Source organism: Rhinopithecus bieti, unplaced genomic scaffold (assembly GCF_001698545.2).
Source record: "Rhinopithecus bieti isolate Rb0 unplaced genomic scaffold, ASM169854v2 scaffold_4781, whole genome shotgun sequence".
Taxonomy (NCBI): Eukaryota; Metazoa; Chordata; class Mammalia; order Primates; family Cercopithecidae; genus Rhinopithecus; species Rhinopithecus bieti.
Window position 1 is genome coordinate 1,248,984 of NW_016805181.1, and position 13,794 is coordinate 1,262,777.

Genomic DNA, 13,794 nt, shown 5'->3' on the forward strand with positions numbered 1-13,794 from the left:
TGGAGCAATTGGCGCTCTATAAGCTCTCAGAACTAACTGGCCTGCACCCACTTGTACAGGGTAAGTCCCATACTAATATCATCAAAAACAGGTACGATCCCCTTGATAAAAGAAGACACTACCGCCTATACAGTTTTCTGCCTAAAAAAGCAAACAAAAAATCTGCATGATCTTTAAATCCAACTACTAATTTATAAGAACACATGGACACAAAAGGACAAAAGAATAAAGAAAACACCACTATAAAGATGCAATGGGTAAAATGAAAAAATAGTTTCTTCAACAAATAATTTTTAAGAGAAAAAAAGACGATATGGAGGAGGGACCAGCAGATAGAGAAAAAGAGACTTAAAACACACAGTTTTTTTTAAAAAAGCCGTATTATTAGAAATGAATAATTGCATGATAAAAAGTATTATTAAACAAATAAACCTAAGCCAGAATAATGGCTGCTTGTGGAGGCAGGGTGGGAACTGTGTTTGTGACAGGGTCCATGGAAGGTAGCTGGCAGAGTCCTGTTTCTGCCCTGGATAATGGTTATAAGGTTATGTACTTTTTCAGTGTCAAACAAGAAGCACTTCACACCTACTAGGATTACTAGAATAAAAGACAGATAATAACAAGTGTTGGCAAGGATGTGGAGACAATGGAAATGCCATACTCTGATATTAGGAACAGAAAGTTCCCAATATCAGAAGGTGCCGCCACCTTGGAAAACTGCCTGACAACTCCTCAAATGGCTAAACAAAGTTATCATAAGATCCAGCAATTCCACTCCAAGAAAAATTCAATGATATTTCCACAAAAGAACTTGTACACAAATGTTCACAGCAGCATTATTTATAACAGCCAAAAAGTAGAAACAACCCAAATGTCCAACTGATGAATGGATAAAGAAAACACTCTGTATGTGTGTGTGTGTATATATATATATGTGTGTATATATATATATATATATATATATACACACACACACACACACATACACAAACACAATGGGCTATTACTCAGCAATAAAAAGAAATAAACTACTGATACATGCAACAACATGGGTGAACTTTGAAAGCATCATGCTAAGCGAAAAAAGTCAGTCACAGTGGACCACATATTTGATAATTCTATTCATAGAGAATATCCAGAATAGGCAAATTTATTCAAACTAAAAGATTAGGAGTTGCTTACAACTTGGGGAGACAGAGTGTTGCAGGTGATAGTTAAGGGATGCAGGGGGTTTTTTTCCAGAGCAATAAGATGTTTAAAATTGATTCTTGAAATCATTGCACAGTTCTGTGAATATACTAAAAAACTCTGAATTGTATATTTTAAATGAGTAAATTGTACCACATATGAATATTTCAATAAAGCTGTCCCCAAACTGCTTATTAAACCACACATCTGTTTGATGCAATTTCCTATATCTGTATTATATTTCACAGTAAAAGCTTAGGAAGGAAGAAAGCATGGGAGAGAGGAAGGGAGAAGGGGAAACAAGAAAAGAGGAAGGGAGGAAAGGAAGAAAAGAATGAGGGAGAGAGGCAGGGAGGAAGAAGGTGCAAAAAGAAGCTAGCGGGAATCTGATTTAATTTCTCTCTGCAAAGGAGTGAGAAATTCCAGGCACTTTTCTAGGTAAAACAGATGTGACCCTAACTTCATGGAGCCATGAAATCACAGATTAGGTAAATAAACAAACTAACAAATAAATCTACATTACAAACTGTGATTACTACTATGGAAGAAAAGCACAGAGTGCTCTAAGAGAGAATAACAATAGGAACTGCATTTCAATTGAAGGACTGTAAGAGGAATCTGAGGATATGAAAATAGAGCTGATGTCCAAAGATGAGAAGAAATTAAATTAATGAGGACAAATAAGATAAAACCATTCCCAATAGAAAAAAAATGGAATCCACAAAGAAACGAACGTGGCACCCTTGATGAGCTGAGATAAGGCCAACATAACTAAAAGAGAATGAGCCACTGGTATGAGATCAGTCTGCAGAGACAGTCATGGGCCAGCTTATGAAATGTCTTTTTGGATAATGTTAAGCATTTTATTCTGTCATCATTCTTAGTTCAACAGAAAGTCACTGAAGGCTTTCTTCAAGCAAGAAAGTGAGCTTATCTGATTTACATTTTTTAAGTCACTAAGGTTGCTAGGGGAACTGATTAAGTATCTGCTAACCTAGGAGAGATGAAAAATTATACGATGGTGATAGCCACGGAAGAAAAAAGAAGTAGAAAGATTCCAAGTACACTCTGAAGATGATACTGGTAGCAAAGGTGTTAGATTAGATTAGATCGGGGGATGAAGGACTGGGTGGTATCAGCAATAATTTTCAGGTATCTCCCTTTGCCAAAAGGATGGATTACTGAGGCAATCAAGTCTAAGGCAGAAATGGTTAGGGAAAGAAAAATGAGAAGCTCTCAGAGTATTGTTTTGGAAATGTTTGATTTAAAATGCCTGAAGGCTATCCTACTGAGGCTGTCAAGTGAGCAGCAGGGTATACAAATCTGACATGCAGAGAACTGGGTTACAGATGCCAGCTTAGGACTTCTTGGGATCTGAAAGGTATTGAAAATCCGAAAATACTCATATTTTATACATTAAGAAGTAAGGAATATATTGATGGTTATAGCATCCCAAAGCCACAGAACACACATTTAATTTGCTCCTACTAACACCTATGAGTAGGTATTAAAATTACTTTTAATGACAAAAAATTAGTAAAACATTTCCTTGTATTTTACTATAGTGTACTTCTATGTCATCTATAGTAACTAAGAACCAACTCTATCAGAAGATATGTTTTTAAAAGCTTTTGTAACAAATTATTAAAGGAACTAAAATTTTACAACTTTTTCCCCTAAATATAGTATACCTTTCCTCCACTGATTTGCTGTAACTAATCTGCCTGCAAAATCGGTGATCGGTAAAAACATTTACTGAGTGTATAAAGTACATGTAGGAGTGTACAGAAATGGGAAGTAGCTCACCCATTCTCCACTAAGTTATTCCAACTTTCCCCTCTGGAGGGCCCATAAAAGAACATGGCAGCAATATAGTATCAAACTACTACAGATGCTAGAGTTCCACTTGCTATAAAACCTCACTTAATTTTTCTAATCTGATTCTAATCTATAAAATTTGGATAATACTATACCTTTTGGGTTGTGAGATTTAAAAGATAATTAAAATATATATGTTTATCTCAATAAAAATATGTATACATATACACAGTGTCTGCATATAAACATTTAAAATGGGACTATTCAAAAAATAACAGATGCTGGCAAGGTTGTAGAGAAAAAGAAATGCTTACACACTGCTAGTAGGAGCGTACATTAGTTCAACCATTGTGGAACACAGTGTGGCAATTCCTCAAAGATCTAAAAACAGAAATACCATTCCAACCAGTAATCCCATTACTGGGTGATATGGTTTGGATCTGTGTCCCCACCCAAATCTCATGTCAAATTGGAGGAGCAGCCTGATGGGAGGTGACTGAATCATGGGGGTAGATTTCCCCTTGGTGTTCTCATGATAGTGAGTTCTCACAAGATCTGATGGTTTAAAAGTGTGTGGCACTTCTCCATTTGCACGCTGTCTCTCTCCTGCTCCACCATGGTCAAGATATGTTGTTTCCTTCCTCTTCCCCGTCCACCATGACTGTAAGTTTCCAGAGGCCTCCCGGGCATGCTTCTTGTTAAGTCTGCAGAACTGTGAGTCAATTAAATCTCTTTTCTTCATAAATTACCCAGTCTCAGGTAGTTACTTTTTATTTATTTATTTATTTATTTTGAGATAGTCTTGCTCCATCACCCAGGCTGGAATGCAGTGGCGCGATTCTTGGCTCACTGTAACCTCTACCTCCTGGGTTCAAACAGTCCTCCCACCTCAGCCTCCCAAGCAGGTGAAATGACAAGTGTGTACCACCACACTCAGGTATTTTTTTGTATTTTTAGTAAAAAAGGGGTTTCACCATGTTGGCCAGGCTGGTCTCAAACTCCTGACCTCAAGTGATCTGCCTGCCTCAGCCTCCCAAGTGCTAGGATTACAGGCGTGAGTCACTGCGTCCAGCCTCGGGTAGTTCTTAATAGCAGTGTGAGAATGGACTAATACCCTGGGGAATATAAATTGTTCTGTCATAAAGCCATATGCACACATATGTTCACTGCAGCACTATTCACAATAGCAAAGACATGGAATAAACCTAAATGCCCATCAGTGATAGACTGCATAAAGAAAATGTGGTACATACATGGAATACTATGCAGCCACAAAAAAGAACAACATTATGTCCTATACAGCAACATGGAGCTGGAGGCCATTATCCTCAGAAAACTAATGCAGGAACTAATGCAGGAACAACCAAATACCACATGTTCTTACTTGTAAGTAGGAGCTAAATGACAAGAACACAAGGACACACAGAGGGGAACAACACATACTGAGGCTTATGAGCAGGTGGAGGGTGGGAGGAGGGAGAGGATGAAGAAAAACAACTAATGGGACTAGGCCTAATATCTGGGTGATGAAATAATCTGTACAACAAACTCTCATGACACAAGGTTACCTATATAATAAACCGCACGTGTACCCCTGAACTTACAATAAGTTAAATTTTTTTAAAAAAGTAAAATTTTAAAAAGTAAAATGAGACTATTTTAAAACATTTTGATTGAGAAGGCACAGTCATCTTTTATTAAGGAAAACTGCACGAATTGTTAAAATATGAACACAAAGAAATTGTCATGAAATACAGCTTGATAGCAAAGACTGAATATCACTTGTATCTGCTGCAATCCACTCTATTCCACCAGCTCCAATATCCATTTGTTCTTTCTTCATTAAAAATACTATTAAAGGCTAGGCACGGTGGCTCACGCCTGTAATCCCAGCACTTTGGGAGGCTGAGGCGGGTGGATCACAAGATCAGGGGATTGAGACCACCTTGGCTAACACGGTGAAACCCAGTCTCTACAAAAAAACACAAAAAATTAGCCGGGCGTGGTTGTGGGCGCCTGTGGTCCCAGATACTTGGGAGGCTGAGGCAGGAGAATGGCATGAAGCTCGAGGCAGAGCTTGCAGTGAGCCAAGATGGCCTGGGCGACAGAGCGAGACTCCATCTCAAACAAACAAAAATAAACTATTAACACTTTTCTACTACTGGTAGCAATAATTGGAGAATGAGTTGTACTTTCTCTCAAACATTGCAATAAAACTTCCTAACTAACTGCCCTTTCCAAGACAGGGTTTTTAAGAATGTTAAACATCAGACCTTTGTACTGAAATTAATCACCTGTCATCTAATTTAATAGTCAATTAAAAATGAGTTATTTACCATTTCCTGTAACTTTCAAATACATAAACTGTATTAAAAGAAAGTAGTTTTCTAGTGCATACGTTCAAAACATTCTGAAGTACTACATATTCTTAAAGAAAAAATACTCAGATCAATAAAAGGCAAATTTATAAGTGCTGCTCTTCCAACATTCCACAAGTATTTATTGAATATTATATATTCAATATTAAATATTAGGTGCTAGGCATTGTTTTACACTGTAGGAAGTCAGCAATGAACAAAACAAACATAAATCCCCACCCTCAAGAAGTTTACTAGATATTCTAGCCCATTATATTTTAGAAGTCCGACACAAACACACACACACACAAAATTAGAAACCTATCCTTCAAATCAAAACAAAGTCAGCCTCAAAAGCCCGATTAATAACCTGTGACAAAAACACTGTAAATGCATGAAGGAAAGAAAAAAGCTTTTGGAAAAGTAAAATAAAAAATTCCGAGCCAATATCCTTTATAAAATAATATAAATAATTCTTATTTTTAATATACTCTTCTAAAAAATAATACTGGCCAGACGTGGTGGCTCACGCCTGTAATGCCAGCACTTTGGGAGACCGAGTCCGGCAGATCATGAGGTCAGGAGAACCAGATCACCCTGGCTAACATGGTGAAACCCCGTCTCTACTAAAATACAAAAAAATTAGCCAGGTGTGGTGGCGGGCGCCTGTAGTCTCAGCTACTCAGGAGGCTGAGGCAGGAGAATGGTGTGAACCCGGGAGGTGGAGTTTGCAGTGAGCCGAGATCGCACCACTGCACTCCAGCCTGGGCAACAGAGCGAGACTAGACTCTGGTCTCAAAAAAAAAAAAAAAAAAAAGATAATATTATATGCAACAGACCAACTGAGAAGCTATTTTTTAAGGCCACGTAAGTTTTGAGAGTATAACAAACACCACAATTTCAAAAAGAACCTGTGGATCTACTAATTATTAATTCTATAATTCAGTGATATAAAGAAATTAACAGAGATAACAGCAGTCACCACTTATTATTTGTGGGGAGGATATCGTGCAATATGACAAATCACGTCTAGCTATTTTAATGTATATTACCTCTATATTACTATACCAATCTCAGTGTTCGTTACTTTAGAGCTCATAAGTAAATTTTTAAATGAAACTAAAATTCATAATATGGTTATACAGGGTAAGCAGGAACCATTTTGTAAAGATATTAGTAGTTAGACAAACTTTTGGCCGACCGGGCGCGGTGGCTCAAGCCTGTAATCCCAGCACTTTGGGGAGGCCGAGACGCGGATCACGAGGTCAGGGAGATCTGAACCATCCTGGCTAACACGAGTTGAAACCCGCGTTTCTCTACTAAAAATACAAAACTATCCGGGCGACAGTGGCTGGGCGCCTGATAGTCCCAAGACTACTACGGTGAGGCTGAGGCAGGAGAATGGCGTAAAACCCGGGGAGGCGGAGCTTGCCAGGAGCTAGAACTCCGGCCACTGTACTCCACCGGCGGACAGAGGTGAGACTCTGCCTCAAAAAAAAAAAAAAAAGACGAACTTTTTTTTTTTGAGACAGGGTCTCACTCTGTCCCCCAAGTTGGAGTGCAGTGGCACAATCATGACTCACTGCAGCCTCGACCTCCTGGGCTTAAGTGATCCTCCCACCTCAGTCTCCCGAAGAACTGGGATAACAGGTGTAAGCCACCACCCCAGGCTAAGAGGAACAGATTTTAAGAGAAAAATAATTGCTGCCAAACTTGAGTGGTAAAATAGATGATTCTTTCTAAGATATTAAGTAATTTATCATCTCAGCTACTTTGAAACACATCTTGGTTTCTGTTTCTTCCAAATTACCAACTAAAGGTTTAAGACAATAACCAACTAGAAGTGGTGAAAACAAGCACTGGATGACAAACCAACAGAAGACCAAACACATCTCTGACACTATCTGGATAGGTGAGTTTAGGCACACATTTCTCCTGAGGCCTTAATCTCTTCATCAATAAACAGTAGGCATCATAATGCCAGCGTAGGTGATGCAAACTTCCTGTGAGATCCTGTGAAAATACTTGTCAAAGTGTTCACAATAATAAGGAATTATTAGATAAGCCCTATGAGCTCTTTCAGCTCTAAAATTATAGTACAGTCATGTATCACTTAAGAACAGGGAGAGGTTCTGCAAAATGCGTCATTGGGTGATTTCGTCGTTGTGAAAACATCATACACAGAGTGCAGTTACACAAATCTAGATGGGATAGCCTACTACGCACCTAGGCTGGGTGGTATAGCCTGTTGCTCCTAGGCCACAAATCTGCTCAGCATGCTACTCTACTGAATACTCTGGGCAACTGGAGCACAATGGTATTTGTGTATCTAAAAACAGAAAAGGTACAGTAAATGGTATAAAAGGTAACAAATGCCTGTACAGGGCATTTACCATGAATGGAGCTTGCAGAACTAGAAGCTGCTTTGGGTGAGTGAGTGAGTGAGTGAGTGAGTGAGTGAGTGAGTGAGTGAGTGGCAAGTGAAGGGGAAGGCCTAGGATAGGACATTACTGCACACTACTGTAGACTTTAGAAACACTGTACACTTAGGCTCTACTACATTCATTTTATAAACTTTCTTTCTTCAATAATAAACTAGCCTCTTACTGTAACTTTTTTACTTTATAAACTTCGTATTTTTTTACCTTTTTGACTTCCGTGATAACATTACCTTAAAACACAAACACGTTGTACATACATCTGTATTAAAAAATTTTTCTTTCTTTACATTTTTGTACTATAAACTTTTGCATTTTATTTTATACTTTTACTTTTTTAAACACTTTTGTTAAAAGCTAAAACACAAATACACACATCAGCCTAAGCCAACCCAGGGTCAGGATCATCAATATTACTGTCTTCTACCTCCACATCTTGTCCCACTGGAAGGTCTTTAGGGATGGTAATACTCACGGAGTTGTAATCTCCCATGATAAGAATGCCTTCCCCTGCAATGCCTGAAGAACCTGCCTAAGGATGTTTTATAGTTAACTTTTTTTTTAAATAAGTAGAAGAAGTACTCTCTAAAATAATGATTAAAAAGTACAGTACAGTCAAGCCCTCCATATCCGCAGGTTCCACATCCTCTGATTCAACCAACCGTGGATTGAAACTACAGCATTTGAGGGATATAGCATCTGCAGATATGGAGGCCTGACTTTTCATGTCAGCAGGTTCTACCGGGAAAGAAATTGATTAGATTATTTGATTTTCCCCCAAGACAGGAGTATGATTTGATTCGCCTACAAGACAAGAGTATGATTTGATTCCCCAGTGTAGATCCAGACGCTTGTGAAAGTCAAACAGAGAAACAAATGTAACCACCTCGCAGAGGCAGTTCCTGAGTATCACTGATATTCATCTGGATGTAACTGTCTAACATCCTTGCCATGGATCCATGCTTTTCCAGCTAAGTAACAAGACAGTAAAACAATGGTACTTAAAACCCAGGGTCAAGAGGCGCATTTCTTCTTGGAGCATCAGTAATCTCAGATTTGGGGAAGAATTTTTTTTTAATATTAAGCCAGAGAAGGATATATTATGAACAATAATGCAAAATTCACAAGATTTGTAAAGATAAAATACGAAATTCAAAGATATATATATAATGCTTCTAGGAGAATTCCTTGAGCTATATTCCCAGACCCCCAAGAGGGCTGAGTATATCCTCTATAATTATTTTTCTTTTAAGATAAGGTTGATACACAGTAAAATATACAAATCTTCAGCAACAGCTCTATGAATTCTTACTAATGCATATAGCCACATAGTGTACATGAACACACTCAGATGAAGATACAAAAAATTCGAGGTTCATTCAGCTTTGACCTTAAAGGTACTTCCAGGTAAAAATATTTGAGAAGCCCACCATAGTTAAGCCAATTTGCGTTACCTGTTCTTGTCCCTGGCGACTGTAAAACTTGATGCTTAACATCCTTAATAATCCCAGTGTCTTCGGTGCCTGCGAAATAAATGCATCATACGAAGAAAGATTATTGAAATGACTTATCATTGTAAAATGTCCTTTTATAATGAAATGGAAACCATAGCAAATTTAGTATTTTTTTAAATGATTAAAGAAAATCACCAATAAGGTGTCAAGGATCTTGGTGAGATTGTTTTTGTTTAGAAAAAAAAAATCCACCAAGTGGTACAATCTTACAAAATACCTCCATGATCAAATGCTTTTTTAACTATATAATCAGTAAAATTTATGCAAATCAGAATCCACTGAACGCTCTTCTCAAGTAAGGCTGCCCAAGGTTGCCATTTTATCCTAACATCAGTATGGAAAAGCAAAACTTCCCAAAGAAATTTAATCTATTAACAATTGATTCTACGCTTGAAAACACCAAAAAAGAAAAAAAACACTTCATCTTTAGAAATCAGTGAATAAAATAACATAACACATGACAATTTTTGTCTTTAGACTTAGAAAGCATATTTTTTTAATGGAAAATAACATTGTAGAGGATGTGGGGAATCTGGAACCCTCATACACTACTGATGGGAACATAAAACCGTACAGTCACCATGGAAGATTTTTGGTGGTTCCTCAAAAACTTAAACACAAAACTAACATGTGACCCAGGAATTCCACCCAAGATTTATACACAAAAGAATTGAAAACAAGCATTCAAACAAATATTTGTACATGAATGTTCACAGCAACAATATTCACAATAGCCAGAACTTCTGAGTTGAAAACATTAGGGACGGCCTTGATACACATCTCCAAATACTTCCTCCAAAAAAATTAAGAACACGAAAGTGAGATAAATCTACACAAAAACCATGCTCTCAGCTTAGCCTGAAGATAGAGAATAACCCAAATTTTACAGTAATTGTAAGCAAAAAGAAATAAATTACCAAATCCCAGTGTGTCATCTCCATTGCTCCTGCTAAAACCTATGTCCCCACTCACCCCCACTGTGACCTGCCACAAGGTGTGGGGTGAGCAAAAGCAAACTGAAAAACACCCAGGGAGGACAGAGGGGAGCTAGCAAAATGGCTAAGGTCCATTTAAAACCAAAACCACCACCAAAAAGACCAAGTCCACTCTGAAAATACTATAACAGCATCCAGGTTGATCAGACATGGCCTACAGGGAAGGGACCTAAGTGTGGGCATGATGTGAAGAGGCAGGCTTCCAAACACAGAGCTTCTGAGGGGGAAAAATGGCAAATAGGAAGAAGTGCCTTTTGCCAAAGGGGTGGCAAAGGGGAAAGGAAGCAAAGGGGCAAATGTAGTGTGCAGCAAGACAATAGACAACCACCACATCAGAGGATCCACGCCCCCTCCTGCCACCAAAACAAAACCAAAAAAATCTAGTAAGGTATTTGAACTTTGCTATACTGACAAAAGAAGGCACCATTAACTTACGAATCTTGTAAAGTATTCCAATATCATAAAAATGAACAAGAAAGAGATTCACAAACACTTTGCAGACATGAGAAGACAAAAGTCAACACGTATCAACAAAGGGAAATTATGGCTGAAAAAACAATCATGAAGCAAAAGAAAACTTGAACATAGCACTCCAAATGGAATTAAATATAGTCAGACAAGCATTTGAGAATGTGGACAACTTGAAAAACCATCAAAAAAAGTCAGTAACTGAGAATAGAACTGGACAAAAAAAAGTGAAAAGAATTAATAATAAAAGCTCAATAAATTCAGGAAAGAAATATAAGAAAAAGACAAAATTATCTAAAAAATAAAGCATACAAGGTACTCAAAGGATAATTTAACAAGGGGCTTTAAAGGAAGACATGAAAACAATGAAAAAATGAAAATGAGTTAAGAAGTGAAAAGGAAATGAGATAAAAGGAAGAGGTAAAAAGAGTAAAGAAAAACTACTGGAAACAGAATATAGTAAAAAGCAGTAACATTTGGATTGCCATAGAATCTGAGGAAGATAAACAAAACCAAAGCATAGAATATTTAAACTATAATCCACGAAAACTCTACAGAAACAGAAAATGGAAAAAATAGAAATAGAAAAAACTGAATCTACACACTAAAAGAACCAATGCATACCTAGGAAATTTAAACTCAGAGTGATCAATTACAATATCCTAGGAAGCTATTAGATTTCAAAGATAAAGAAAATAAAGACCTGCAAGAAAAACTGACTAATAACATACGAAGGGTAAATAATTTGATTGCATCAGACTTTTTAAACCCCACATACAAAGCAAAACAAGAGTAGCATTTTTTAAAAGTTTAATGAAAGAAAAGGCGAACCAAGGATTTTATATCCAGACAAGTCTTCCCTCAAATATCAAGGCTATGGCAAAACAGTTTTGAACATAAAATACAAAAACTTAAGAAACTCATCACCTATGATCCCTTCTCAAAACACACTAGGAAATAACTTCATCCAACCACAAGACGACTGGGAAAACTTCAGCAAAAGAACTGAGTAAGCATTTTAAAGTACATAAATAAATGACTAAGACTAAAGAAAGCTGGGAAGAAAAGTAGACACCAATGTATAAATATTATGTATGTGACAATGCAGAAATAAAACAACAAAAAAGAGAAAGAGGAAAGCAGAATAAGCTGGGTTTTGTATAAGCAATTAGTAGAAATGAAAGAATACCAAGAAAACAAACTCGTAAAATGCTGGAAGACATTGATAATATCAATAAGGATAGTTTCCATGAAATGATGGAGGCAAATCTCCATTCAAGTGAATTCAAGAGAGAATGGAAGAAGAGGAATTGGAAACAAGTACAGACAACTCTTGAACATTGTAAGGAAAGGAAAAGAAATGGGATGGTAGCTAGAGGGCAAAGTGGAGTTTGAAGAGTTTTTGTGACAGGAAAAATAAAAGCACGCTATATGCTGATTAACCTAAGAGATAACAAAATTCCTGATGTAAGAGGAATATCCTTCAATAAACAAGAGTGGGAGATCTAGTGGACAAACACAGGGGTTGGCCTTAGCCGGAGCAAGGACAGTTCCTCTGTCTGGACAAAAGAAAAGTTACAGCACACAGGCACAGCTGCCGGCAGGCTGTGGGATCCTACAGAAGTATTCCTCCTGATTACTTCTATTTTTTCAGGGAAATAGGATTTCTCATGGAAATAGGATTTCAAAAAGTCTATGTTCTTTCCACAACAACCTTCTATATTGAAAAAGCAGCAGCAGCAGCAGCAATAATAAAAATTCAGTCAACTTTGTTCATTCTTACAGTTTTCCAAGATTTTGATCTTAGAAACACAGACAACAATAACACTGTAGATCATCTTACAGTTTATCAAATGCCTTCACAGTGGCAAGGGATAAGGTGGAATTCAAACACCAGCCTTCTGACTCCACAGCCTGAGTCTTTCCTTTGTCCCAGCTACTGAATTCTAATCCGGTACCTGTTTTAGCTTATTGCATTTATTTGAGACATAGCTGTTCTTTCAACATGCAATGAATCCCTTGAGGGCTGCTACCAGTAATTTTATATTCCTATACCTGGAGCAGTGATTAAATGTTGAACAAATGAATAAATAAAACTATCTCACATAGATGACACTAACATTAATTTGGAAACTTGGGTCAATGTACATATTGAATTTTGCATAGTCTGCTTTACAACCTAGCAGCTTTGTGAGAGGCTGCGATGTATGTGTCAGCAGCATTTTTCAGTCAATACCTACACCAAGACAACCGAAACCTTAAACAAACAGTAAGAGGAGGTTCGATGAGAACAATGTCTGCTGCCTGACAAAAAGAGCTAATCCCATAACCTCAAATTATTTTGAGGTAAGGGAAGGCTATGCAGAATGATTGTAAGTTTAGCTGCAAGACACAGCCACTAACATAATTAAAATACACTTGTAGCATTTAAAGAGGTTAATCATACAGCAGAGCATTCAATTTGCAATTCAATATTTTTCCCACTTATTTTGTCAGTGCACAAGCAATTTTCTTTTAAAAGACTTCAATATCGAAGCCTCAGGCCACAAGGAGAAGGACCATATACAGCAGAGCAGATTCCAATACTCCAGTAAGGTGCAAAGGGAAAGCACAGGAGAATTCAAAGAAACCAAGGTGAAAAAACGTTTCTTGGTATGTGACTTCCCATTTGCTCGCCCAAATAAACACTTGATTACACCAAACCAAAAGGGACTTTCACCACTTACCTACTTTACCTCTCCTTATATCCTCTACACACACCAACTTTCCTTTTCTCCTCAACCCTATTTTGACAAATTTCACAGCTACAGAAAAGTTGAAATGATTGTACAATGAAACACAAGTATACCTCTCACCTGGCTAGACCAGTTATTAACACTTTGTCACATTTGCTTTATCTCTATGTGTGTGTGTATATATGTATACAGACACACACTTTAAATTTTTTTTTTTTTTTTTTTTACTGAATCATTTGAAAATAAGGTGCAGACTTGGCCGGGCATGTTGGCTCAGGCCT

At 37.4% G+C, this 13,794-nt stretch overlaps 1 protein-coding gene across 1 annotated transcript in view; it reads right to left on the bottom strand.

Moving 5' to 3' along the window:
* The window catches only part of NBAS (NBAS subunit of NRZ tethering complex), a 399,905-nt gene that overhangs the window by 324,980 nt on the left and 61,131 nt on the right, over positions 1-13,794 (bottom strand). Inside the window, 1 exon segment of the mRNA XM_017871408.1 lies at positions 9,256-9,324. Coding sequence (XP_017726897.1) covers positions 9,256-9,324 — 69 coding nt within the window.